The 27354-nt window shown below is 39.9% G+C and overlaps 2 protein-coding genes across 2 annotated transcripts in view; one reads left to right on the top strand and one right to left on the bottom strand.

Moving 5' to 3' along the window:
* Positions 1 to 9291, top strand: part of LOC141945337 (unconventional myosin-X-like) — a 97585-nt gene extending 88294 nt beyond the window's left edge. Inside the window, exons 36-41 of the mRNA XM_074873379.1 lie at positions 729 to 936; positions 1742 to 1878; positions 2695 to 2818; positions 4962 to 5411; positions 6212 to 6403; positions 6980 to 9291. Coding sequence (XP_074729480.1) covers positions 729 to 936; positions 1742 to 1878; positions 2695 to 2818; positions 4962 to 5411; positions 6212 to 6403; positions 6980 to 7093 — 1225 coding nt within the window. The 3' untranslated portion in view covers positions 7094 to 9291. The remainder of the gene's footprint in view (positions 1 to 728; positions 937 to 1741; positions 1879 to 2694; positions 2819 to 4961; positions 5412 to 6211; positions 6404 to 6979) is intronic.
* A 5636-nt stretch (positions 9292 to 14927) lies between these two features.
* LY75 (lymphocyte antigen 75) overlaps positions 14928 to 27354 on the bottom strand; it is a 46762-nt gene continuing 34335 nt past the window's right edge. Inside the window, exons 26-35 of the mRNA XM_074873378.1 lie at positions 26290 to 26458; positions 24965 to 25126; positions 23904 to 24026; positions 23307 to 23501; positions 22712 to 22932; positions 21404 to 21578; positions 20713 to 20880; positions 19339 to 19461; positions 18727 to 18894; positions 14928 to 17693 (exon numbers count right to left, since the gene is read on the bottom strand). Coding sequence (XP_074729479.1) covers positions 17509 to 17693; positions 18727 to 18894; positions 19339 to 19461; positions 20713 to 20880; positions 21404 to 21578; positions 22712 to 22932; positions 23307 to 23501; positions 23904 to 24026; positions 24965 to 25126; positions 26290 to 26458 — 1689 coding nt within the window. The 3' untranslated portion in view covers positions 14928 to 17508. The remainder of the gene's footprint in view (positions 17694 to 18726; positions 18895 to 19338; positions 19462 to 20712; positions 20881 to 21403; positions 21579 to 22711; positions 22933 to 23306; positions 23502 to 23903; positions 24027 to 24964; positions 25127 to 26289; positions 26459 to 27354) is intronic.

The following is a 27354-nucleotide window of genomic DNA, read 5'->3' as shown; positions in this document are numbered from 1 at the left end:
TTCTTCCCAATTCATCTTCAGCATCTAATGCAGTTTTTCAAAGCAGTCTGCATTGGCGCTGAGCTGCAGCCATGTAGCCTCACTCCGTTCATTAATGATGAGAAAGATCAATAAAATCTATTTGATTCCTTCCAAGCTAGGAAAGAGTGAGCTAAAATTTGTGCCAATACACCAAATAACTACATCCAGGGCCTGGTTCTAAGACATTCTGAGGAATACTCCCATGTTGCCATTTCATGTTTTTATCACTGGAGTTGCAGATAATGTTATACTTAGAACTGCTCGCCTTGGAGGGAAGAGAATCATGTACAAGCACTTTCTATATTCTTAATTCTGAAAAATACTGTAAAAGTGGCTCAAGCACAGCCAGCAAATTAAAAAGCAATTAAGAATAAATGAAAAAAAAAAGATTACATTTTATTTCATTGGTTTTAATCTCAATTTTGTAAATTGAGATAGTAAATCCTACTATCTTCAGCTGGTACTAAACTCCTGAAAGTTTGAACTGCTTATTTCATACATTGCTGAGAAATGCCACTGAAGTGACTTTGGAATGACTAATAAAAACAGGTTGTATGGTTTAGAAAAGTGGGCTCGTTCTTCCTGTGGTTACACTTGACATCACTATCTCTACAGAACTCTCTACGCAGTAGTCCCAAGTTACATGGTAATGTGCATACTTTCTGGTTCACTGTGTAATGGGTTTTTTTGCTCCTCTTTACAATTAGGGTAAAAGACCTCTTTCCAGGCTCAGAAATAGACAGGTATGCGCAATTCATAAGTGACTCCCTGAAGAGAACAAAGACAAGGGAGTTTGTGCCCTCCCAGGATGAAATACAGGCTCTTCTCACCCGTGAAGAAATGACCACGACAGTGTACTGCCATGGCGGTGGCTCCTGTAAAATAACCATCAATTCCCACACAAGCGCTGGGGAGGTAATGCATTAGTAGCATTAACCAGATATAAGCACATCTCCATGTCGCGATATTGGGTCTGTTGAAGGGACTCCTTTTTCCCATTCATCTCCAATTTCTCATTATTTTTTTCTTAAATTACATGTTTTTTGCTGTATCCACAAAGTCTGTAGGGGAAACTCAGCTTATTATGCAGGTTCAGAATTATGCAAGGCCTATGCCTGGACTGTAGAATATCACTTGCCAATTGTGTTGCAGAATCTAAACACTTTTGGTGTTCTGCCCGTTGGAAAGGTAATAATTCTGAAGACATGCAAAACACAGTTTTCTGGACATGTTGAAATTCCAGTTCATAATGTAATCCTTCTGGAAGGGATATTCTACCAGTAACTTAATCGTTAGCAAGTCAGAAGCAAGATTCCAGGATATAGTAGGCATGTCTGTGAAAACATTAGTGCTAAACAGAGGTAAAAATAGTAGTAAAGAGTGGAATTGTTACTAGAGCTACCGAGCTCTAGTAGAGCTATCATCTAAATCCATTATGTGCTTGTATCTTGTGCAGAGTTCTAATTCCTGGCTCTTCAAAAGGGTAGTGAAGATTGAAAAGGTTCAGAGAAAAACAGCAAGGATGATCAAATATAAGTAATGACTTCCTTACAGGCAATGATCTTTTAGGGTTAGAATTCTTTAACCTGAAAATAAGATAACTAAGGGAGAAATGTGATGGAGATCTATGAAGTGATGAGTGTCTGAAGAGGTACTGATTCTTCATTGCGAAGGTGTGTGTAACACCCACTCTGTGATCTGTCTCTCTCTGATTTTGCAGGTGGTTGAAAAGCTGATCCGAGGTTTAGCAATGGAGGACAGCCGTAATATGTTTGCGCTCTTTGAACATAATCAGCAGGTGGACCGTGCTGTTGAGAGTCGGGTGATTGTGGCTGATATCTTGGCCAAGTTTGAGAGGTAGAAGAATGTTTCATAAAACCTTTAACTCCTAGTGGGTGTAACACTGGGTTAAGTGATAGTACAGTCAGGTCGTTTTATCCAAAGCAGCTGCAGTGATGTAACAGTTCACTCTGGCTTGAACTTCCCTTTGGTAAGGTTCAAGTGCTCTTTCTCACTGTGTAGAAAACCACGTTCACATCTATTTCGGTGACAAGCATTCTTTATCAGGCTTGTCAGGACAAAATTAGTAGTGCCTTTATCAAAGAGTCAATTTACATCATAATAGCTATGTCGGAAGGGAGAGCAAAGATTTGGGCGTAGAAATACAGCTTTAATTTCTTACTGTCGACTGTGATTTTGTGGCCAGACTTACAAAGAAAGCAATAAATTGTGAAAGAAGCTGGCAATGCCATTGTCTATTTTATATCTGTTCTAAAGACAAAAATAAAATAGTTCCAAACGGTGGCAGGGCTGCTGCTTTTCATAGACACAAGATTACATGGAAACAGTATCTTGAAGATGGGCAATACTTTGTGTCCTGCCCCCAACTCTTGCGTTTATCTAGAACCGTTGATCTGATTTTCTGATCAAGTCTATCTGATAAAAACTTTGGGTTTTTTGGAATCAAAATTTTGTGTGACTCAGAAGAAGAAATGGAAGTTACCAGAAAAGTCTGCTGCACTGAGATTGTCCTGGTAAATTAAGTAGTTCTGTATGCTGTTTCAAAAATCCAGGGGAACCTTCATATTATGAGTTGCACTGTGGACATCCCAATACTGTGGTGCTTCTGGTTAATTTTTTTTCCCCCCTCTCATTCTCTTTCCTATCTTACAGACTTGCTGGCTCTGAAGAGGAAGAGGAGGAAGGACAGTGGCAGCTGTATTTTAAGCTTTATTGCTTCTTGGATATTGAGAATGTTCCCAAAGACGGGGTGGAGTTTGCCTTCATGTTTGAACAGGTAAGCTCACTCTGGGAGAATAATTTGATTTCCAGGGTGCCAGAAGCACACAAGAGTATACAGAAAACTGGCTTACCTTTGCATTACAATTGGGAATGCTGGTTGAAATAGAAGAATTTAGTGTGTTGGATTTTTGCCTGGAATCTACCAAGCAGATATACTGCAAAGTTCTCTAGAGAATCAGAGTATTAGAACAAAAGCAAGAAAAATGAACAAGGGCTTCAAAAAACTGGAAGAGCGATGATAATAAAATGCCTTTAAATGATATAGAAATTTGGATAATGATTCAAGAAGAATCATTAAAAGTAGCTGCTTGCAGAACATAGGTGTAAAGAAAACAGGAAAATCTAGCTATCTGCATATCAGCTTACAAGAACGTCTTTGGGGTGTTTCAGGATTTGACTAAAAAAACCCCTGTCTATCTTTTGGGCAATTTCTTTTGATTAACAGAGAGACACTAGAAGAGTACTACAGAAAAAGGAAAAGATAATGTAGTTGGCAATATTTATCTGCTGAGTAATCTGTTTTAAAGTCACTATACTCCATAGCACAATGATGCTGGTTAGGCCAGAGATCACACTGGTATGAAATAACCTTGCAGTTAGGGATGCAAAACTGAACTGCCTGGAGTACCCAGCTGTGTGATTCGTCCCATCTTTATTACTTCTAATGAACACTTTGATCTTGCCTCAGAAAATTATAGCTGTTGAAAATTAATTAATTAATATGTGTTAAAAGAGGTCAATGTCACAAAGACTGAAACCCGCTGATAGTCAAATGAATGCGTGTACATCACACAGACAATGGTTTCCTAAGAGAGCTTTCTTGAAATGAAGCTTAAGTATTGTTAACTACAGAATGCTTAGGAAACAGTCAGGAGCAAGACATCATGGTACTCTGAGGAAACTCAGTTGTACCAAACTCCCTGTTGACACGGCTTTCAGTCTACATAGCTTTCACTAGCAAAGGGTGGTGGAAGAGAGAGGTAACAGTAGGAGAGTAGATGTTATCCAGACATTAGATGGATGTAGCAAAAAAACCCCATAAGTATATTTCACAGAAAAACGCACAGGGAAGCAAGAAGAGGAAGCAAGAAGATTAGGGGGGACATCAGGTGAAAGAGGAAGAGTTGGGAGGTGCTGTTGTACAATGAGACTGAGGTTAAGCGTCTTGAGTTTATTATATCCAACTCTCTGCTGTTGAGAATCACCTGGCAGGTCGAGGGAGGTGATTCTCCCCCTCTGCTCTGCTCTCTTGAGACCCCACCTGGAGCACTGTGTCCAGCTCTGGGGTCGCCAGTATAAGAAGGGCATGGACCTGCTCAAGTGGGTGCAGAGGAGGCCACGAAGATGCTCGGGGGGCTGTAGCACCTCCCCTGGGAGGACAGGCTGAGAGAGTTGGGGTTGTTCAGCCTGGAGAAGAGAAGGCTCCAGGGAGACCTTATAGCAGCCTTCCATTACTTAAAGGGGGCTACAGGAAAGATGAGGAGGGACTTTTTATCAGGGATTCTGGTGATAGGATGAGGGGTAATGGTTTTAAACTGTCAGAGGGTAGATTTAGATGAGATAAAGGAAGAAATTCTTTACTGTGAGGGTGGTGAGGCACTGGAACAAGTTGTTCTGAGAAGCTGTGGCTGCCCCCTCCCTGGAAGCGTTCAAGGCCAGGTTGGACGGAGCTTTGACGAACCTGGTCTAGTGGAAGGTGTCCCTGTCCATGGCAGGGGGGTTGGAACTAGATGGTCTTTAAGGTCCCTTCCAACCCAAACCATTCTATGATTCTATGACAATCTCCCACACATGAGCTGTGGCTGGTGCAGCACAAAACAAATGCCAGTCTTTCCGATCTGTTCCAGACCTAAAAAGTCCTCATTGTAAGACTTCCAGTACAGGATAGGAGCCCCTCAGAGATCTCTGTCCTGTCCAGGCTTGCAGAAAGAGGTGTTCCTCCCCACATCAACCAGTTGTAGACTTTGACTTCTTTATTATAATGTCTGCTCTGACTTCCTGAATTATGTCTTTCCCTCTGGGAATGGCTTTCTTGCTGGGATGGGCAGATGCCATAGGATTCTGTACACGGACCCAGCGGTGAATAAAGTGTGCTGCTTCTTTCTAATGAGTTTGGGGGATTTTTTGTTTGTTTGTAGGCTCATGAAAGCCTCATAGATGGTCATTTTCCTGCACCAGAGGACACTCTGCAGCGCCTAGCAGCTCTACGGCTGCAGTATCTTCATGGAGATTATTCTAAAATAAGTTGGACCCTTGATGGAATATACCCAGTTAACAGACTAAAATCCAAAATACTCCACTCAACAAAGAGCAGCGGCACTACCAGTCATACTCTGGAGAGGAGACGGACCAGCTTCCTTGAAGGGACATTGAAACGTAGCTTCAAGACAGGCTCTGTAAAGAAGCAGAAGGTAGAAGAGGAGCAGATGATGGAGATGTGGGTAAAGGAGGAGCTTTCAGCTGCTCGGGCAAGCATAGCACAGAAATGGACCAAGCTGCAGGGACTCTCTCAGCATCAGGCCATGGTGAAATACATGTCCATTGTAAAGGAGTGGCCAGGTTACGGGTCAACCCTCTTTGATGTTGAGGTGAGCGATGTATAAACTCATGTAACTACTGCCAAGGAGAGGGGTCAGTCTGGAGAACAGATACAGCTGTGTGTATTACATTGCTCAGCGGCAGAAGGACATTTCAGGAACAGGCTACATTTTGCCTTAGTAAGCTTAGGTTAAGTCTGCAGTACCACATACCCAAAGAGCTGTGATGCAGAGCGCACAGAGCAAGCAAGCTGGTGTGTCTTGGTAAATGGAGGGATACAATGGATTCCCACTTCATTAGAAGAGCAGTAGAATTTGGGAAGTTTTTTTGGGTTTAAGAAGGTGGTGGCTAGTGAAAGCAAAAATAAAATTAAACTATTGTCCTTAGCGGCAAAAAGTGCAATCCTGTTCTGCAGCAGTACAACAGGAACTGCTCAGACTGGGTCACTTAGACCACTGCACTTAGCCTGCTAGAGTAGGAACCCACAGTTTCAGTTTTATCAGTTTTGTTGCTGCCTAGATGGATTACCTTGGGAAGTTGCTTGCACTCACTATATTATCTGTAAAATAAGTGGAATATTGACTTCCTAAATCACTTTAACATCTGATGAGAGTTGTTAGGTATTACAGTTATTTAGTACTCAACTAGTGTTTGACTCACAGCCATGTCACTTCTAAATCATTGCAGCAGGACTGCCTACAAGATTCCTCTTGCAGACATGCTAATTTTTCTATTGGGGTGAAGAGTTGAAGTGTCCTATAGGAGCCAGAAATGGAGGGCTTTTCCTTGAATCAAAGATGATTTGATCCTCCACTGCATTTATGCAAATTTCATGTTTCTCTTTCTGCAGTGCAAGGAGGGTGGATTTCCAAATGATCTTTGGCTTGGAGTCAGCACAGAGAATGTGTCTGTCTACAAACGAGGGGATCCTAAACCACTAGAAACTTTCCAGTATGAGCACATCGTTTTCTTTGGAGCACCACAGCCTAACACCTTCAAAATTACAGTGGATGAGAGAGAAATGTTCTTTGAAACATCCCAGGTATGTGAAAGGACAAGACTTGTTGTATGTGCAGTTTTACTAGCACTTCAGTAATGCTCTAATTTCCAAGGACTAGACAAGTTTGTATGCAAGAACTCTTGCTGAATGGACTGGAGAGCCAAAAAATGAAGGGAGTGTAAGCTTCAAGTGCCATGGTACCTCTTCTTGAATACAGGTATAAACAGGAAAAAAAAAGATGCTGGTTAGAAAGTGAAGAAGGTTGAATGGTCTTCCAGTGCACTGGGAATTTCCAATTTCGGGTGCTTATGAGTGTGCTTGGTTTTTTCATTCCCTTCCAGTATATGAATGGAGAGTTCACAAACTAACAGAAAAAGTTTAGTAGCATTAAAGTTGCTTTTCTTTGAGCTACAAGCTTTTTAAGTGCTGCTACTATAGAGCACAAACTTGCCAAGCTTTTCTCTCCTTACTGTCATGTTCACATTTAGTATTATGTGCAAAATTTTTTAGTGCCATGATGTTGGACAAGGGGAATCTTTTTCTGCAAAATGTCTGGTATGCCTCAATGGAATTAGGTTTTTAATGTGCTTATCCTCTGTTATTGTGTTCTCTCTCTAGGTGGGCGAGATAATAAAGATCATGAAAGCATACATCAACATGATAGTGAAGAAACGCTGCAGCGTCAAATCAGCCACCAGTGTGGACAGTCATGCTAGCATCTGGACTAGGTGATATGAATGATCTGCCACAGGAGAGAGGCAATTGTTTAGTGATTGGTATTTGCAACTTGCCAGCACAAGTGTAGCAAAGATGTTTTTTTAAGAACCCCACTTGACTGACTACTGTATTAAAAAACTGAAGTGACATCTACAGTACCATAGGATTTGCACCTCTGCCCAAAGACATTAAACAGTAACAACTGTTGTTAAATATTAATGACCCAAAACCTGTTTTCCCCTTGCTTGTTTGATGAACAATGTACCTTAAAGAAGCAAAGTCAGAAGCATCCTCCTTCTCCTGCGTGTCCTCTCTGCTGCTTTCACAATTATCTGTCATACTGGCAGAAAAATTCACAAGAATCATTTCTGCACTACAGGAGACAGACGTAAGCTTCCTTATGAATTTCCAACATGCAAACATCTGGGATTATGGGATCGCAGCATGGTTTGCTAAAAGAATATTTGTTTTTTATTTATTTGGCAAGCAATTCTAAAATACAACTCACTGGGTTTTTTCTCGGGATATACTAATGATCTGATCTGGTCTTAAAAGAAAATGCCTTTGTGTAATTGAAGCCAAGTGGTCCAACTAAGAGGTCAAACCCTACATGAGAGAGCATTAAACAAACAAAACCACCCAAGATGATGCTTTACCTTTCAATAGAAGTTCACAGGTACATGACTATAAAAAGCGGCACTTTAAGTTAAAATTCTAAATACTCCAACATAGGAGAAAATCTTGGGACTAGCACCACTGAAATAGATCATCAGGTGCCATTCCAGGTACATTCCAAGCAGCACCTGTTGCCTGAAAATTAATGACTGCCTTTTCCTTGTACAGCCCGGGAGGTGAGATTGATTTAGTTGGATTTCCAGAAGAGCTGCTCTTCACAAACTCCAGGTTTTAGATGGAGGTCAGGGGTTTTTATGGTGAGCAGCCTGCCTGCATTAAGTTCCATCTTTCTCTATATGGGATTTTGGGATGACTGGGATCCCTGAACTTCAGTTTTAAGTGAACTGTTTCCTACTGAGTGAAGAGGTGCCTAGATAAGTTGAGGCAAGAATTTCACTTCCTCTGTCCTACTGTAAGCAGATGCCAAACCCTTCATCCTCATCCAAATTAATTGGAACTGCTCCCATCCCTGAATCCCTAAATCCTCTTGCAGTCTCCTTCTCCTCTAGGTCCCTAGTCATCAGCAAAACTTGAAAACAACGCTGTTTTGCCAAAACAATTGCTTCTTGGAGGTTTTTATAGCTACTTGCAATTTGAAGAAGCAGAATTATTTTTTCTTCTCAGTGAAAGATGACAGTCATCTTCAGTCTCATGACTTCAGAAACTTGATTTCATTGTTTAAAACAATATTCAATATCAGTCACATCATAAATTAGTTGCACTAGCAATCAAGAAACCTGGTGGCTAGCCATTTGCTATGACCCTTGTCTAGTCTTGGGATCCCAGAATGCAAAGTTTCTGAATGAAACTGAAGAGCTGTATGTAATGTGGGCCTTGTTCCACGTTTAAAATCAGGTGTCTCCATTTCTGAAGAAGTGGCAGCTCAGGCCTGTCAGCTATGAAATAGAAATTTCATAGAAAAGAAAACTAGGAGTCCGTATGCAACAGGTTCCATTCCAATTCATCATCAAATTGTGCCATGACACTACTACTGTGTTGCAGAACACTGTAGTTCTGAGGTTGACAGTACAAGAAAAAACACTGTACATAATCTGTGCTTCTCTCTCATTTCCACTGCACTGCAGCATGTGCAAACATTGTCCACCTGCCACACCACCAGCCTGAGAGGATAGCCACTGCTGTGTATCATACATTCAACTGGAGTTTTGCCTTAAATAGCTTTACTGAAGGATCCTACAAACATCCCCTTTTTGTCACAAAGAATAAGAAGATGACCAGGTCACGAGAGAGAACAGGAATGCAGAGGCAACCTGAGAAGCAACACTTTGCATTGGTCTGTGCACTGACTAGATCTCTTTATGTATCAGAATAGCCTTGATTATCCCTGACCTAACTCTGCACTAGCTCTGTGTTCTGGCTCTTGGGTTGCTGCAGGCAGCTTGAACCCACTTGGAAATGTAACTCCCATTACTATTTGTTGTAATTTTGCTCATTTCTATTACAGAATTCCTTCTGCTGTCTTTTTTAATTTGTAACTGGCTTTACAAGATGAAAGTTTAATAAATTATTGGATTGCACAGGCTGTATTCACTCACAGACATTGTGTGCTTATGTTAAGACATTTACTCGGAGATCTTGTAAGTGAAAAGGAGGCATCATCGGCATGAGGAGACAACAGCCCTTCTTCTCATTTTACCTTTGTGGCACATTACAGAAAATGGCACTACACTAGGGAAGGTTTGTTTCCCGCTTCTGCCTCTCACTCTGGGTCTGAGTCACACCACTGGTCAATGGGAGATGTCCCACGCGAGTTCAGGGGACGGGTTCCGAGACAGTCACTGTGGTGAAAGCATGGCATCGTCTCCAAAGGCCCAATCTGCAGGATCGGCTCCATCCCTGCTCTTTGGCACCTTCAAAATCACTAATAACAGAAAATCGCTTCACACTGCTCACACAATAGCATGGCCCAGACATGGCGCTCACCTCAGAGCACAGGTCACTGAAGTGGTGAATCTGGGCAGGGGGCAGCTGAGCTGTCAGTGACGCTGACAGACTGTCCTCTAGCAGGCAGAAGTTCCCGCAATCCACGCACGGGTATGGACACCAAGGAGTGATGCATAATCTCCTGTTAATATGCGCTCATCTATCCCTTGGTCGGGTGCTCCGATGCCCTTGGGACCCTGGAGATGTGTCTATGCAATTTCATCTCCAACTGTTACAGATTTTTAGTTTCTCCATCCCTATCACCTTGCATAGTCTTTCCAGGTCTTTATTTGAGCCTGGAACTGCTTCTGCTTACTTCAGCAGTTGCTTTTCTTTCCTCAGCTGTTACATTCCTTTCTGCATACTTCCAAAAACACCCCGTCTCTGCCTCCTTTCTGCTTAGGAAGCCTTAAGTCACACACTGGCAGCTACCGCTTGTTTGGATGGAGGAGGCTATCAAAGCCAAACACAGGCTGCTTGGCCTACGCCTCTCTCCCGACTAGCCAGCCCTCTTGTGGTAAAGCACCTCTTGGTCACATCAGGGACTGGCATGGTATGTATCCTCCACTCACAGCCTGCTGGGCTGCCACTAACTGAAGTGGAATTTTTTTCTTGGTGGCAAACACAGAGGCCAACCCTGATTGCCATGGATTAAAGCAGGAGCTAGCTAGCCAGTCTCCCTTCTTTGTAGCTGTTGAATTTTGAACTCCACTTGCTTCATCCAATACATCACTATCATGACAACAAACATGCAGCGCTGCAGGTGCAGCATGACAACATGCACGAATCCATTGCAGTGAATAACCACCCAAGGTGATGACTGACTCAGCATTCTCTCACTCCCTTTCTAGTTCAGTTTTATCACCCTGTCAGTGTGATGTGCAGTCCCTTCTGGCCTCCACCCCAGTATTTCTCTAATAGTTAATTCAAGTCTGCATGTTCTAACATTTATTTTATATGACACTGTTTCATGCCAATGGGTGTTAGAGTTAGCCTTTGGAACAGGGTACAATTTATAATTAGTACCTACACAGTAAACATGAAATGGTTTATACACAGAATCACAGCAGCCCCTGGTAAGTGATACACAAGCACATGTATCTAGTTATTAAACCAGTTTGACTGTAAACTTCAACTGTTTGTTTACACCTTGTTCTAAAACACACAGCCTCTCCCTATGTAGGCTGTATGTTGTGTCATTAGTCTCTGCATTGACTTCAAAATCACATGCTCCCCTTGGGCATTTAAGCAAATCCCTCACAGATGAATGCCAGCCCCCACTGTAAAATCTGAACTCCTAAATCTGTGGATTGCAAATTTGCTAAGCTCTTGTCCACATTTTATCCCAGGGATTCCTAATGCTACAGCTGGATATACACTTTGGCCGCGTGCCACTGACAATAGAGAGGTGATCGTGGAGAACTCGAGTGCCAGTAAATTCGCTTAACTCTACCCGCCTGTTCCCTGCTGCTCTTCAGGCATGGTTGCACACTGCCCAGCCTTTTCAACCCCAGCGGGAGGACTCCATCTCATGCTGCACCTGGACTCTGCACCAGTGTTTAGGTCTGGATGCAACCAAGAACAAATGGATTATGTTGGGCGTTCCTGGCCCTTGCCGGCCGTGCGCTGCACCTGCTGCCCTGTGGCTCAGGCAGCCTGGCCGGCTGCAGAGTACAGCTGGCTGGTGGGGAGCCCAGCTCCACCTCCTGCCACACTGCACCCAGGGACAGTCTGTGGCCTCCCGCAGCCCTCAGACGCTGTCCCCCAGTCCAGCGGTGCCTCAGGCCTTCCTCAAAATGCTGTGATGGCTCAGGATTACCAATACAAACACTTTCCTGTAAAAGCAAACACCTGTAAATCCTAAGTGACTCTTAATGAAATAGTCACAGCCTGTCAGTATAAACTCAACTGGTTCTGTAATGGATTAGGCATTGGGCAGAGTTTTTGCAAGTCTACTAATGAAGCACACACGTTCACAGGCACAACTTACCTGTCTCTTCTTTCTCCTGTTGCAGTGTAAGGCAAAGTGAAGGCAATTCAGATGTCCCTGGTTGTGCCTTGTTGGGGTGTGCCCATGGGCACAGCAGTGTTTAAACTAGGAGTCTTCTTCCAGCTCCCCTGGGATGGCTACATCTTGGTAAATCCTCCTCTCCGAGCAAAGCGATGCAGAGGAAGGCTTGTGATTAAGCACTCGGCAGCAGAGCTGGTGCTGCAAGGTGAGGCTGGTGTGGGGTATAAGTGCACTCAATCTGTGTGGTAGGAGAAGCCCTGGTTGAAGGAGGGCAGGTGTGGAGGGAGTTCCCTGGGGCTGGAAGAGGGGAGTATTGGCTGTTGCCCACAGCAAACTCGTTGTTGTGCTTCGAGTGCTTGGGCTGGGCTCAAGAGAGCTGCTCCCTCCCTGGCTGCCGTAGGTTTATTGCACCCAGAGGAGGGGAACAGACTCACCCCTGTCAGGGCTGTGGTGTCCTGGTATCACGGGATGTTCTGGCTGTCCACTCTGGCCCTTTCCCAGCACCCTGTGCCCATGTTGTGGGGCTGTTGGCAGTGCTCATCCCACACCTTTCAGGCTTGTGGCTGTACTCGGCTGGCTGTGGCTCTTTAGGAAGTGGTGCTCTCTGGTCTCCTTTCCCAGCAGCTTGCGTGGGTGTAAGGCTGCCTCGTTGGCTCTTGTGTCTGTGGTGGCACGTTCATCATTTGGTGGCTTAATAGTCAGTGCTGAAAAGCTGGTATGAGACCAAACAGGTACAAAGCAGGGGACAACACAAGATGGAAGCTTCAGGAATGCAGCCCTTTTCCTCAAAGCAGCTCACAATCCAAGCCCTGGGTAAATGCACCCTCCTATTATCCACATACATGTATAATTCACACTCTCACCTGACACAAGATGCTCTTTAAATACCCAGATCACGTTTATGAAAATAAAGACATTTCAATGAAACAGAAAGCAGTTTGGTTGCTAATGGGGGTGACATTCGATCATGCATATTTGTGAAATCATCTCAACCAACTACTTTGTAAGTTTAATTTGAATATGCATACAAGGCTCGCTATTTTTTATGAAGTATAAGCACCACACTTTTTTATAATTATCTGTTAAAGGGGAACTATAACACATAACATTTGAAAAAAGAAGTTTTATAGAAAGTAGTAGTACTCTTACTATCCATATGAGTGTCCTGAGATACAGTGTACAGAAAAAGATCTTTGTTCTCATTTATTCTAACAAAAAATGTGCACATAAGGGGCCAGCATAATGAAGAAAGCACATTTTGCAATAATTATTTTGTATCACTAAAATTCCACTTTCTTAAAAGCCACCTTGGAGTAAATTATTCTATTTATGCTGAAAAGGAGCAAAGCTAACAAACAACTGTTGTTCTGTTTATAATTATAGTCCCTTCTGCATTGGCAAATAGAAATCCAGAAGGACTTACAGTCTGTGTTGCATTACTGTGTAATCACAATAAAAACCTCATCTGGTATCCTCCCCTACCCCCTCAAATCTGTTAAAAATCTTAGTTACTGGCAGATATTATGATAGCGTGCACAGAAGTTTTCAGTGTGAAAATACCTTAAAGGAATAAAACCAAGATAACAGCATTTTATAATGGCATTTATGCTATGCACCATTTGAAAGTTAATTTGCTATCAACAGAAAATTACCTTTTCTAGTACTTTGTCAATTCTCATCTTAAAACTCTTCAGAGTCTATTAGAGTGCCAATTGAATTTTTCTCTCCAGTAGCTAATCTCCTGTTTTTCCTAAGCTTAGTTCTTTAATATTGCTCATAGTTCTCGCTTTAAAACTGTGAAGTCTGTTTAATTTGGTCAATAAGAACTTTATGTACTTTTGACAACAGAATGAATTTGACTTTTATGAACCCGGGTGTTACATATCCCACTGTGCTCCATACACACCCCAACAGCAGATGCATAAAGGGACCAAATTGTAATTCTGTTAGCAACAAAAATTGTAATGTTTGGTCTTTGTTTATTTGCAGCCACACCAAAAAAAAAATTCACTGACAGGCCATGCGATTTACTTCTTCCTTTCAAAAATGTTTGGATGTACAACATATGTCCAGAGCAATGAGCAGATGGTGCATTTGGTTTAAAGGAAAAAAATTACAAGAAATACAACAAATGCATCGGGCCCAAACAGCGCTCACCACGCATAAGCACTTGTGGTTGATTTCTATGTCAATTAAGTTATTGATGCAGAAACAGTGTTAAAATAAAAATGCTGACTGGTCTAGTGGCAGATGTGGATTAACCTCTCCACGACTTCAGAGTCTTCAGAGACTGGGCAAAATTCAGGAAGAGGAACCAGAACCCATGTTGCTCCACTTGCTGTGGGAGGAGCACATTCCCACAGGAGTGAGCTCTGCCCTAACAAGCGGGAGGCCAATGAGAGAGTCACACACCAAAGTTGTAAGCGTGAAAAAACCTTTGTACATTTACCTGAAGCTGTAAGTTTTTTGTTTGGAGATATCACAGTCCAGCAGACAGTGTCTGAGGTGCAGGAAATTTAGGATGTCTTCCCAATGCCATTACTCTGGCACCTGGGAGAAGCACTTCATTTCTGTGCTCCTATTTCCCTGCTCATCATCTTCAGTTTTTAGATTAACATTTCTGAAGCAATGACCTTGTTCGTCGTCCTGCAGAATAGGATGTTTCTCCCAGCAAGCACACCAGGCCATTACTGTAGCTAGAAATAACACTGCCCTTTGACCAGCAATCGCAGATTTTGGAGACCTGGAATTCAGAGTTCAGATGACACTTAAAATGAATACATCTCGTGCTTTAATTGCAAATGTTACGTGGCTGGAAGTAATTTAACTTTGCTCATATTTTACAAGGAGTTATGTTGGGAGCCCTTATAAACTGCTTTGGAATTAATTTGAGCCACAAGGTGCTAATGAACTACACCCTGATTAAAAAAAGGGCACCAAGGAATGTTCTCTTTCTCTCTAAGCCCAGAAGCAGCTTGATAAAAGCTAGGTATAACCATGTTCCATGATAAAGTACGCTTTCAACTGCAAAAAGAAAGTTATTGGCATTCTTTTTATACATCAAAGGTTTTTATTACCTCTAAAGTTTTCTTTTGGTAACACTTATCTGCTTTAATGGTGATCACAGCCCCTGTGCTATGTGCTTTTTTATCCAGTGATAAATGAGCTGTACCTTTGCTCTGATAACTGCTTTCACAGAAATAAAACCAGTGTAAGCAGTTTAGTGTTTTATTTAACTTTATTCTTTCAATAACAATATTGCTAAATAATCTTTCTGTGTATTTCAAATAAAGTGGGTTATTCACCTGCACTAAGGCAGTTGTGCTTACTCAAAAAACAATTACCAGTGATTAGACAACTTAGCTATGATGAAACAAACAATGGGCCTTAAAAAATTATTTACATCATTCATAAGAATAAAATATACAATTTTTTTATAAAAAGTATATATTCATGTGTGTTGGAGAATTAGGATTTTACTACTAATTTCCATTTTCCATTTCCAATTTCAACCTAAAAATGCTCGAAGTATAAACATCTATAAAACTAGTAAATCTCACATGACAATTTGTAAATAGTTTTCCCCAATTACTACTGTTAGAAAAGGACAATAACCAACACTTTTTTTTAGTCCATTAAGTTAGAAGTCATTTGACAAAGCACTTAGGCATATAAGCTAAAACAGAAGATGACAGGAACCAGGCTTTGTTATGTCTCAAACACTTCTCATACCAGAGTAAGTTTAAGGAGGGGGGTAAGGGTTATTTTCATTACATAGTAACTAGCATCGTAACTACTTTTTCTACAAGGTTACCTCAAGAAAGAAAATGTCCACAATTGTGCCCAAAGTACCAAATAAACAACAAAAGTGCTTACTTCTTTGATCAGCAAACTAACACAATGGTTCCTTTACTGTGCCCCTTCAGGCTGCTGTTTTAACAGGCTACAAGAAATTCTCTATTTCTCAATACAAATGATAAACACTTGCTTATCAAAATAGTGCAAACAGGAACAAAGAAAAGTGCTGTCAACATAAGTAAACTGCAGGGGGAAAAAAAGGCAGTTGAACATCATGACCTCGCACTGTTGCTTCAGAGAAATCAGTAGTTCTTTTCTCAGCACATCAGACCAAATGTGTTTCTATTTACCGCATCATACCACTGTTACGTGGGCAATGGATCTCATCTTTTACATATCCTCCTTCATAAAAGTAAATGCACCTGTTCTTCGTATTATGCATTAAAAAAACCTCTAAAGACTTTTTCAAAACATTAATTGATCAAATCGTTAGAGTAATTAACATATACAATTCTGTCTTCCCTTTTTCCCTTTATAGCTTTCTTTGGAGTGCATAGAAAAGGCCACAGTGACACATCACATACAAAAATCAAGTTTAAGTTTTATGTAAAATACTCAAGTATTTTTAGCATTTATGTACACAAGTTTATTTACCAAACATTCTTTCTCACTCTTTCCTTAGCTATATCTTCATCTTGTTTCTTGGACAGATGACATATTTCACCTATAAAGTCAGGCATTTAATCTTAGTACTAGGGGAAGTAAATGCCAGGAGGATCTCATTACAGAACAAGGAACACTGTCACTGCAACACTCCTGTCCTTGGGTGTCACACTGCAACACATCATAAAATGGAGCATGTCTTTTCTGTGTTCTGGTCTACAAGAGAATCACTTAAGTCTAATTTCAGAGTAGTAAGATAGATGTGGTATGTTTTTCTCTAAATACTACTCCAAGTGCAGATTTTTTACTCTTATTCAATTAATGCTTAGCTCCAGATACTGATTATCTCTGTAATCATTCCTGTTATTTCTGCTTTCAAAACTTTGTGAAAAGAAACTGAACATTTACTTAAAAAGCAGTTATGTCACAGGATAAAACATAATATTCATGCCTTTGCTTTTAAAGGGCTAAGGCTTTTATTGTATCTTGAGTTCTGCTTGTGTTTGCAGTTAGCCCTGAATGAGTATTTTTCTTAGCCCCACTACCACCTTCAGGGAGTAAGAATAGTGATCTGCTGGCTGCCACAGTCTCAGGCTTCAAATATTCTATGTTTATTTAATTTACTCCAAGACGGCATGGCTTTAGCACAAGGCATTCCCCATAACTCTTTATTCAAAATGTACATTCTACATTCTAAGGAAGATTCTTCTCTCACCACTACAACATAATTTGTGTGTCTTTTTGGGGAAAAAAAAAAATCATAACGTGATCTTTCTCCACTATAACAAGAAAATTTAAATTCTAGTTGGATGGGAATGAATACTTAGCTGTCTGGTAACTCTCTTCTCCCCTGCTATATCAAAATTTATAACCACTTATTACAAAAGTTGCTTCTACATGGTAACCCAATGCTAGCAGCAAAACCCTTATAGCATATCAAAATGGTACATCATTTGGCATGAAGTTATTGACGGATAATTGTACAAAGTTACAGAATTCATGTAGCAATTTTAAGTGCATTTGTTAAAGTGATGTTGCATAAAGTACTGTTGGCATTAATTATTCCATTAAAAATTCTTTCCAGTAAAGAGAGAAAATACTGTAAATTTAAAAATATCACAGAACTCTAGAAACCTTGCACCTTAAATGGCTGAGGCCAAATGTAAATAATTACCATTGACTTGAATAAAAATTGCACTTGTATAAAAGAACAAAATTTAGCTCCCATTAATAACCTTCTTATTACTTTTCCAAAAAGAAGTAATAAAACATCAATAGTTCATTCCTTATGGCTTCACACAGTGAAGTTCATGCTCAATTGCCCAGAAGGAACAGTTTCTCAATAGCTATCTTTTGTGAACACGTCATCAGTTTCATCATCATTCATCCCTCTTTGATAGCGTACTGAAGAGAAGGCACTCCAGTGAAGACGCTTCTTTTTATAGAGATACCATACTAATCCGACAATGAAGACTAAGATAATTAGCAGGGCAAATGCTACAGCCACCCCGGTATGATTAGAACCTGTAACAGAACAAAACATGAATAGTCATTCTTTAAAAGAGTTTTGGTAAGAATATCTGGTCATGGGGGTTGATGCTTAGGTACCTATACACTAATAGTGCATGCATTTAGCTGAAGTTAAGGCAAGCTGCTTCATCACAGTAATAGTCTTCACTTCATCACATGGGCAGTTAGGTTCCCATATGAACCAGCATCTATTAGCTTACTTTTGATAATTCTGTTGTTAATTTCCTAATCATATTCAGGTCAGAAGGGACCTCTGAAGGTCAAAAAAACCCTATTAGTAAATGCTGTATTCATCCCAAGGTTTGTATACTTCAGAAATGTAATGAGACCCTGGAGTCTCTTGGAGTGGAAGGGAATTATGCTTCCCTTGGACTGGAAAGATCTTGTTGAGGTCTACCTTAGCAGCATGAAGTTAAATCTATTCCTGCATTTCCACTTCAGTGAGAACGTATACAAAAGCAGAAGATTCCACTGCTTCTCAGGAACTTGCTTGCTTAATGCTCAGGCAACTGCTTGCTTTCCTGTACAGAGCAGAGTATGAGGATGTAACATGAGACCCGAGTCTTTTTCTGGAGCTGTGGGGTACCATTTTCAGAAGCCTCCTCAAGACTGAAAACACAAATCTCTAGTACCTCAAGGCCAAAACCACAAATCTCCAGTACCCCAGCATCTCTTACAAGCAGAAGCCTTTCTGTTCCCACCTACACAGACTCACCCATGAGATACCCTATGGTATGAAGCGATAGCAACTACTCTACGCTCACTTTTAAGTGGAAATTTCAGTTCTCTCCCTTACCCTCTAAGTGGATAGTGAGAGCCAGAAGTAAATTCCTAGAGAATTTATTCCTGAATGCAGTTCTATGGCAAAACAGCAACAGAAAGCTCTTGCTTAGGCAGAGGTACTTCACAGGTTCTTTTGTGAATTGCACTTCCGTGATTTCAATACAGACTTTCCTCACGAAAAAAAGAAAATCCTAAATATAGTCACTACAAAATTAAGTTTCTGCTAAAATCAATGCTTCCGTACCTAAAGGAGCCTTACAAACCACTCTGCTTTGACTACGGCTGCAGTCAACTTTGGACCATGTGCCAGTTGTGGACAGGATAACACTGCATTTTTCATTGACTTCTGCAGTTTTATTTTCCCAGTTGACATAATTAACTGATGAGCCATCAAGCCAGTTCAGGGACTGATCTGTTGGGAAAAAGTTTGCTTACTTTAGATCACCAAAACATGTTATAATGCTACACAGTGTCATTCACAATCTATTGATTTCTTTGTGTTGCTAAAAGAAACAGGGCTGATTATCTATCCTGTATATTAAAAGTAATACATATGAACACATCACTTTTAGCCACACCTCTTCTCCAGACCTTTAACATTTGATGCATTTGCAGCTGAACCATTAGGCATCAATGACGGTATCAGGGAAAATTAATTTCAGTGACTCCTGATTATCTTAAGTGTGCAACAGGAAGAGACTTAAGCTACAATGAAGTCCAAAGGGCTTTCTAACGCTAAATAAGGGATTCCAACCTCAGTCAGAAGTTACTGTAGGCTATCAACACTACAAAACTGTATTCTTATTTGAGGATTTATGTATTTTTATTTACCACATGATACATGGTTGCTACTTACCCTTAGAGATCTGAGTCAGGCCAAGCCATACGTTCTTGGTGATGAGATCATTTTCCTTTATGTGTGTGCTCACAAATGCATTTTCCTCTGCATCCCCTATAGTCAGAAGGGTTGCTGAAGGATCTGAGGGGAAGAGGAAACTTCAGAGATTTTTCATGGTGCTTGTACAGTGAGTTTTCTGTGGGAACAATTACTATGGGAAAAGATTTGCTGATCTGGGCTTGTCAAATTAGTTTGAAGTAAGCTGCAGAATAAAGATGTAATCTCCCATTCCCTAAAATACAGCATGTTACACAAGGCAGCTTCAGATGACTGGTTATTCAAGCACAAAATACAATGGGAGTAAACTTACTGCAGCTGTGGACTACATACATGGAAGATATCAAAAGATATGCCACATTCAGAATTACAAGTCTTGTCCAAGTAATAAACCCTTTTCAAAAATATAGTTGAACAAAAGCTCAGCATTTTGCTAAGTTAATTTCTAAATCAATCCCTTATCGTGCCTCAGGTTTTTACACACAGTGTTACAGCAATTAAAGAGTAAGAGGGAGGAAAGGGTATACCAGAGACAGGCTCAAGAGTGTAACCCATTCTTTACAAGTATATGCAAATATAAGCCAGAAGCTTAATTTAGAGAAAGATCACTTTCTCTTTCAATTACCAGGCCAGGTAGGACTCAATAGAAAACTGCATCCAGGACTGGGAGTACTTACACCTTTTCTTTTCATCCCACATAGTGAGTTCAACTTCACATCATAATTCAATAAAAGAAAGTTATGACAGTCACTAGCTTCTAAGCTAAGAAGGTGATTAAAAATTCCGTACACAAGACTGCTTATTATCATCTTCCACAATACAATTCCCCACATAGCTTATCAAAGAAGAATATCCTTTAATTTGATGTAAAATTAAGGTGGTTTTAGTGATATTATGTGCCTTTATAATATTTATAAAGTACATGCTTTGAACCATTTGATAGGTTAGCAAGCTCCCTATTAGCAGCAGCTAAAGCAAGGATATAATAAGAAAACACTGCTAACAGCACTAACTTTATTTATAATAAAGTTAATTGTATGCAAATAAAATAGTTTCCTCCGAACCATAAGCCTTAAATTTCTGAATCCTCTATCAATGGCTACTGGCATTTTACTTGCAGATATCTGTGTGCCAAACAATCTGTCAGCACACTGCAGTGTTTTATCAAGAACCTTTATCAGATGTTCAAAGATAAAGATTGCTGTTACTTTTCCTAAAGTAAAGCAGCATAAAAGCTGAAGTATAACCGGTGTAGGTTTTTGGTTGTTGGGTTTTATTTCTTTTTGAATAGTGGACTAATTACAAGTTGTAATGTGATAAAGAATCTACACATACTCAGTTTCTGGCAGACTTTCTTAGCATCTTCCACATTATATACTGAAAAATTGTAGAACGCCATGTCAAATGCGTAACAATGATCCTTATACTGTATCCATTGTAGGGTACCACTGATCTGCGGGCATCCTGAGGCTTTGCTCACTTGCTTTGGCTGTAACTGTCTCTCTGCAAAGACAAAGAAATTGATATTATTTTTGCTGCAGAAGTTTGTCCACAGTCTCTCTGTAGTAACATGACAGTCAGTATTAACAAGGGCTACTTCTCCTACCAACAACCATGATTCAATTAGCTTACATTCCTTCTTTGTGTGTCATAGATGAATTTATTTGAAAACAAGCATAAGACAAGTCCCAAAGGCCTGGGAGCCATTTATTCTTGCCTTTTAGGGGGTTTTGGAGCTTATTGTATGTGTTTGATAAAGATTTTAATTCAGAAAAAGATACATACAGTTTGATATTCATATCACAGGTGATCAAAAAAGTGACCTGGATTGTTTTAGATTTTCACCACTGGAATGGAGAGAATTGATCTTCCTTAAGTACTAAAAAGTGTTTTATTACTCCTGATAGACAACTCTTCTTAAAGAGGGAATTGTGTAGTATTTCAGCCTTCATTTCTAGTTCTAAATACAACACGTAAAGATAGAATACGTAAGACAACTACACAAAACATTAAAAATAACACTTACTGTTTGGAGGGCTATAGCAAATGGCACCTTCAGCAACGTTTGTACATTTCGTACGGTTCCAAGATCCTTTAGTATCCAACAGAACACAGTTCTCGGTAGTATTTGAGTTTTCTAATTCCCAAGGATAGTAGTCAAAGTCACTTCCATCTGACCATTCAAAATTAGCTTTACTTCCCTAAATAAAGAAAAAACGCACAACTTTTACACCACAGCATACTGTTGTGGTTTAAATCTTGTCAGTCATTAGTAAGTCATGTAGCAATATTTATCCCTTGTAGAGTGATAGATTACAGTGCAGGTGGCCTCATTTTCTAAATCCATACTAAATAAATGTGCAACATAGTTTGCATTTTTCAATCAATTCTTAACATAGAAATCCTGATTATTTGTGGGAACTGAGAAAGTGCAGCACGTTTGTAAGCTTAAACCTGCAGTGTGCCTTGTTTTATTCTACGGGGAACATTTTACTTAATTTCATCCTGCTGTTTCGTTTCAGTCTGCCTTCCTTGCTATGAACATTATTAGTTATGCTGCAAACTGCTAAACTGTTGAGATGGTCTCAGTGAGTAAAGCTGGGCATCTCAGGAATGGTTTCAGTGCTAGCTCCTACTTCAGATGCACCGCTAAAACCCATGGCAATGAAGAGTCAGTTGTGAGAAGCGGAGGGACCCATTCAGACCAAAGGGCAGGCAGAGGTAGCAAAGGTATGCACAGCAATCACAGACCTCTGCAGAGGGGTATTCCTGCTGATTAAATACTGTGACCAGGTCTGGCGATTACTGTGGGGAGCAGGGTCAGGGCCAGGGCCACAGGCTTTCAGCTCCCAGGTTAAGCAGGCAGAGGAGGAGGAGGAGGAGGAAGACCTGCAGCTGCCTCTTGCTGTGCCTCCTGGGAGAAGGGACACATAATGTGCTGGAGAGCCAGTTCCTGGACTGCCTCAGAGAGCCTGCCTTGACCTGGACTAAACAGGCTCCATACAGCTTTGTCTGATTGCATTTGCTAATGGAATCTGATTCTACAATAAAATCTGCAGCCTCTGAAGGTAGCTTTGCAAACCGCATTTCCTTGTGCTGCAAGGAATGATGTGGGACCATTTAATTATTTTAAAATGTCAAAAGATTTGGAAAAATATTTTAGTGTGGCTACGTATACTAAAATTTAATATACTTTAACATATGTTACACAGGGCTGAAAAAGTAGAATAGAGATTTCAAGAAACTGGAAAAAAGTATCAGAATATATTTCATATCCTGTGCAGAAAATTATTTACAAGCTCTGTTACTGACGTCACCAATGGTATATACTTACATCATGAATGGACAACCCAAGCCACAGTGGATAGCCATCTTGCTTGACAATATCATCTAGGAATAACTGTTGCGATTCACTGTGTACACTTGCTAAATCACTCCTATTTTGTTTGCATTCTCTCAACGCCTCATACCACGTTAACTTTTTCTGAAGGATCCTGTATGTTCTGTTTCCATGTGGAATAGACTGAGGCAATGGAGGCTTGTGCTGTTGGGGTCCTGTTTCAAAGAATAAGACAATAAGTTTGTGCACTTCGTTCGTGTTACTAGGAACATACAGAAAGCATTAATATCCATCTATATCAATGTAACTCAAGCATTAGTACAAGCCACTTACAGCAAGAAAGTTATCTTTTGCTACTTCGAGCACTGTGAGCAGTTGATGGAGGAGTACAGCAAACACATTCCTTCTGATCAGGATATTACAGGAGTGATGCACAGACTGACCATCTAACCCCCTAAGCCCATGACAGCTATGCCACGCATTTCACTGGGACCAAAACCAAAGCCTTATACAGCAGGGACTGCAGACTTAAAATTATGACCCTCATCCAACATTGCAATACTACACATAAATATTCTCTACTACTTACCCCTTTCGATTTTACAGGCGAGAATACTGTACACATTATAGTGATGAACATGCCAACTTTGAGAATAATTATAAATATCCCAAAACCCATCAAGATTTACACCAGCAAAAAAACTGTTCTTCTTTATGTTAGGTCTTCCCAGCCTCCAGTTATTGTAAGTCAGATGAGTTTCATCATACCACTTAAGAACTTTATCTGTGGAAAACATTGTGTATTTATTAAAACATTGGTATAATGTGTACAAATACCATTCAAGTTTGAATATATTAATGACATTAACAGATATTCACTCTGGAAAAAATGCAGTGATACTCTAAGTTACTGTAAACGCTAAATATGTTAGCATTACTCATCCAGGCCCTTTTAAATCCTGCTTTCCAGGGAAATCAAATCTAGACTAAACAGAACATGCTGGATCCAATTATCCCTCAAACAGGAAGCAAGTTCTGTTATTTTATTCTAGAAGTAGAAATATCAAGCATTATTATAGATTTGCAGTTTTACTTTAGTTGTATATCGAAACGTGCAAGAAATATGCTTAATGCTGCAAGCTTTGTCTCCAATCCAGTTACTAAGAAAAAAAACCTTAAATCTTACCACTGTCATCATAAATCACACCCAGCCAGACCCACATAGCCAGACCACTGAATGAATGAAGCTGCTCAGTAACAAAGTTATTCTCTTCTTCATCTCGAACACTCAGAACAAATGCTTCTGGGTCTGTTGAAAATTTTTTTAAAATTACTTTCTTACAAAGTCACCTTTCAATTACAAAATAAATATTTTTCTTCTGTGATTGTTAATAATTATTACAGACAGATCAAGAATATGTAAAGCCTAGACCTTTGTAACACAATAACTAAATGAACAGTGTGAAAACAATTTTCAAAGGTATTATCAACAGTGCTTCCGCTGGCTTTGTGGATAAGTGAAAGACATCAGCTCCAGAGATTTTTGTGGGTCCTACTGTCACTTCAAGTTGTATGTAGTAAAAATACTCTGCATAGAACATAAAAATATCAGCAATCTTTCATAATTTTCTGGAACTGTTCAGTGGAGAAACAGTATTAGGAAAAAGACTGAACTGAAATCAATTCACAAAAAATAAAATAGTTTCTGGAAAGATGCAGGTCTGAAGTGCCATGAGCAATGGTTTAATATAAGAGGGAAGCTGTTCCTAGGCTTACACTTTGTTTAGGATGGACAGGAAAAGCCCACACGCTTTTCTGAATTGGACTAGTCTCAGTCTGTTTACCTAAGTGTTCCACACAGCAACGAAGGGAAAAAAACCCCATGAAGTGAATGTGACTGTAAAGCCAGAATGTTGCCAAGGGGATAACAATTACCCAGCCTGTTTAAAATTTGCATATTATAAAGAGAAAAAACACCCAACTAAAACCTTCCAATTTTTTCAGAGATCTCAGAATTTAATAGTTCCTAGCCATCTCTGTCTCCAACAATCCTACCCATGCTCTAACACTTTTTATCAGTGGTGCAAGGGCAAACAGCATTAGGCAGTGCAACGCTAATGCACATTTCCAAATGTTACAACCTTTCTCAGTGCTGCTGTCACTGTAAGACAGTGACTCAGATCTAAAACTCATCTCCCTCAAGCTGATATAAGTCCATAAATACCTGTAATATGACAAAGTACTTACTCATTTTCTTGCATAAATGATGAGCTTCTTGAGACTTCAGTTCTCTCCATCTATTTTTTGTTATCATAAAAGTGTAACAGTTGTTTCTAAATGATATCCATGGTGTATTTTTAATCTTATGTGGGCACTTAACTTGTGTAACTTGTTCTTTTTCAATCTTCTCTAAGGAAAGAAAAGACGACATTCAGGACGTGACTTATTAATAACAATACTTAACCTGACACACCACAAACCACATTCAGGTACCATTTAAAAACATGCAAGACAAATTTAAGTGCCATCCTCTAAATGTGTAATACATTATTGCTTTCAGTTTCCTCATGCTGGTGACTTTTTTAAAGTAACAAACCAGCAGTAAGCATTATCGAAGAATACGGATGCTTACAACTTTTCACAACTGTGGTGTTATGTAGGTTTAAGAATAAAATTCCTACATAAAAGTGCTAAGTGTGGGCCAATAACTAAAATCTCTTATTGCCTCTTGTATGAAGGCAGATGACCATAACAATTAAGCTACTTCTTAGATGGCAACACATGAGAGTTCTGTGGTTTTATCTAATACTCAAGGAGTGAGAAGGACTCTTCCTCCAGTTGCTTAGATTGCAAGCTCAAAATAGTTAAGGATGTCATAATGCCAAGTATACACTTTACTGTGACTCAGTATGTACAACAATGGCTTAACTGTGTCCCCTCACAGGAAAAAAACAAAACAAATTATAATGGTTGCACAGGGAAGAAATCTGTGATGATCTCTCAGACAGATCTTTTTCATTCTTCAGAAAAGGGCTGTGACACATATGTATCCCCCCTAAAAGAATCTATACCTGTCTTGTTCCAATCGGTATCTATTTAGAAGGGTTTTGTGAACTGCGAATTACTTTACTCCTTTCAATTCAGTGTCTACCTGCTATCTTCCTTCTCCCTGTAGTCATGTACCCCCTCCCTGTTTAAACTTCCATGTCTGAAGAGATTTCAGGAGGTTCAATATTAAGAGGTAAATAGTACAGAAGTAATGAATCTTCTTCCACATGCAAGTGAGAGAGATTAATATGCAACAATCTTACAGAAGCAGTGCAAAGGTAGAATCAGTTGGCAATATGAAGGGTACAGTCTGGCCCAATGCACCCATGCCAAATTCATTTGATAGGTGCATGCCCCCATATTTGAAATGTGTTTCTTTTTTTCCTGGCATGCAAATTAGCCTGTCTGAGGAAATGTAAATTAAAAAAAAAGTTGTAATTTTGAAGTTATAATCTGGAATTATCAAATATGCTTCATAATGAAACAAAATCCAGCTTTTATAAATATTATGCTAGGATACATACTTTCTGATGCATAGCAAATAGCACCTCGATTTTCAGAGGAGCAGTCAGAAGTTTTCCAGAAGCCATCAGTATCCAAAAACACACATTCTTCGTTTGTTTCTTCATCATCTTCAGACCAGCGACTAAAACTAACATGTTTTCCATCCAGCCAGCCATAATGTTTTCCACCCTAGAATTGTATAAATAAAAGGGATGAGCTACATGGTAAAAAATATTAGGTACAGAAAATGATATATTTACATTGGCTAGACATTTACAGTGTCTCTGGTGAGAACTAAGTGTTCCACTGCCCTCACAATCTGATCTGCTGTTCACGATATAACAAGCTCTGTTATTTTAAGTTTTGCAGTTGCAAAAATATGAATTAGCTGAAGTGGATGCAGATTACCAAATGGTGATGTTTAACTACTATGCTTATGGAGGAAGGCCTGGCAATGAGATGTCCAAATTGCATCATTTGCACCTGCAAATCAGTGGTGGATACAATTATCTGGACTTGGAAAACTGGTAATATCTGAGAATAAGGCCCAGTCTCAGTTACCACACACTGAGTTGAAGGCAATCTATTAAATACTTAACTGATTTAATAAATCAGATGTGTTCCTGCCCTGGAGAATGCAGGAGCAGTAAGAAAAAACCCACATACAACAAGCATACCATCCTTTAAGAATCTTACATTTAAAAGTTTTCTTCAGGAAATCCCCCTGCTGCTTTGTAATTTAATTTATCTTGTATCTTTCTTTTGTGCCTATGATTCCAGCACTGGAGTAACAAGTTCTGTTGACCAGTTTCATTATCATTTCCTTTTATGTGACTTTTTAATTGTGCCCAAATAACACAGTGTTGCAACAGTGAAAAGCCAGTGCATGCCTGAGTTGTATGCAGCAAAATGAATCATTTGATCTTCGCTTACAGATAAAAATTCAAAAGAGGAGGGAAAATAGCTTGTTCTGGTTTCCCCATCTTCACTAAGATTAAATGCCTGTTTCCTTTTAAAAATATTCTCCATAAACCATATACTCAAATTTCTATTTTTCCCCCCCCTTACGTTGCCTAGAATACTCA

The sequence above is a fragment of the Strix uralensis genome, chromosome 6, assembly GCF_047716275.1.
Source record: "Strix uralensis isolate ZFMK-TIS-50842 chromosome 6, bStrUra1, whole genome shotgun sequence".
NCBI classification, from domain to species: Eukaryota; Metazoa; Chordata; class Aves; order Strigiformes; family Strigidae; genus Strix; species Strix uralensis.
The sequence above is the reverse complement of the archived record's forward strand: the minus strand, read 5'-3'. Positions and strand labels throughout refer to the sequence as shown.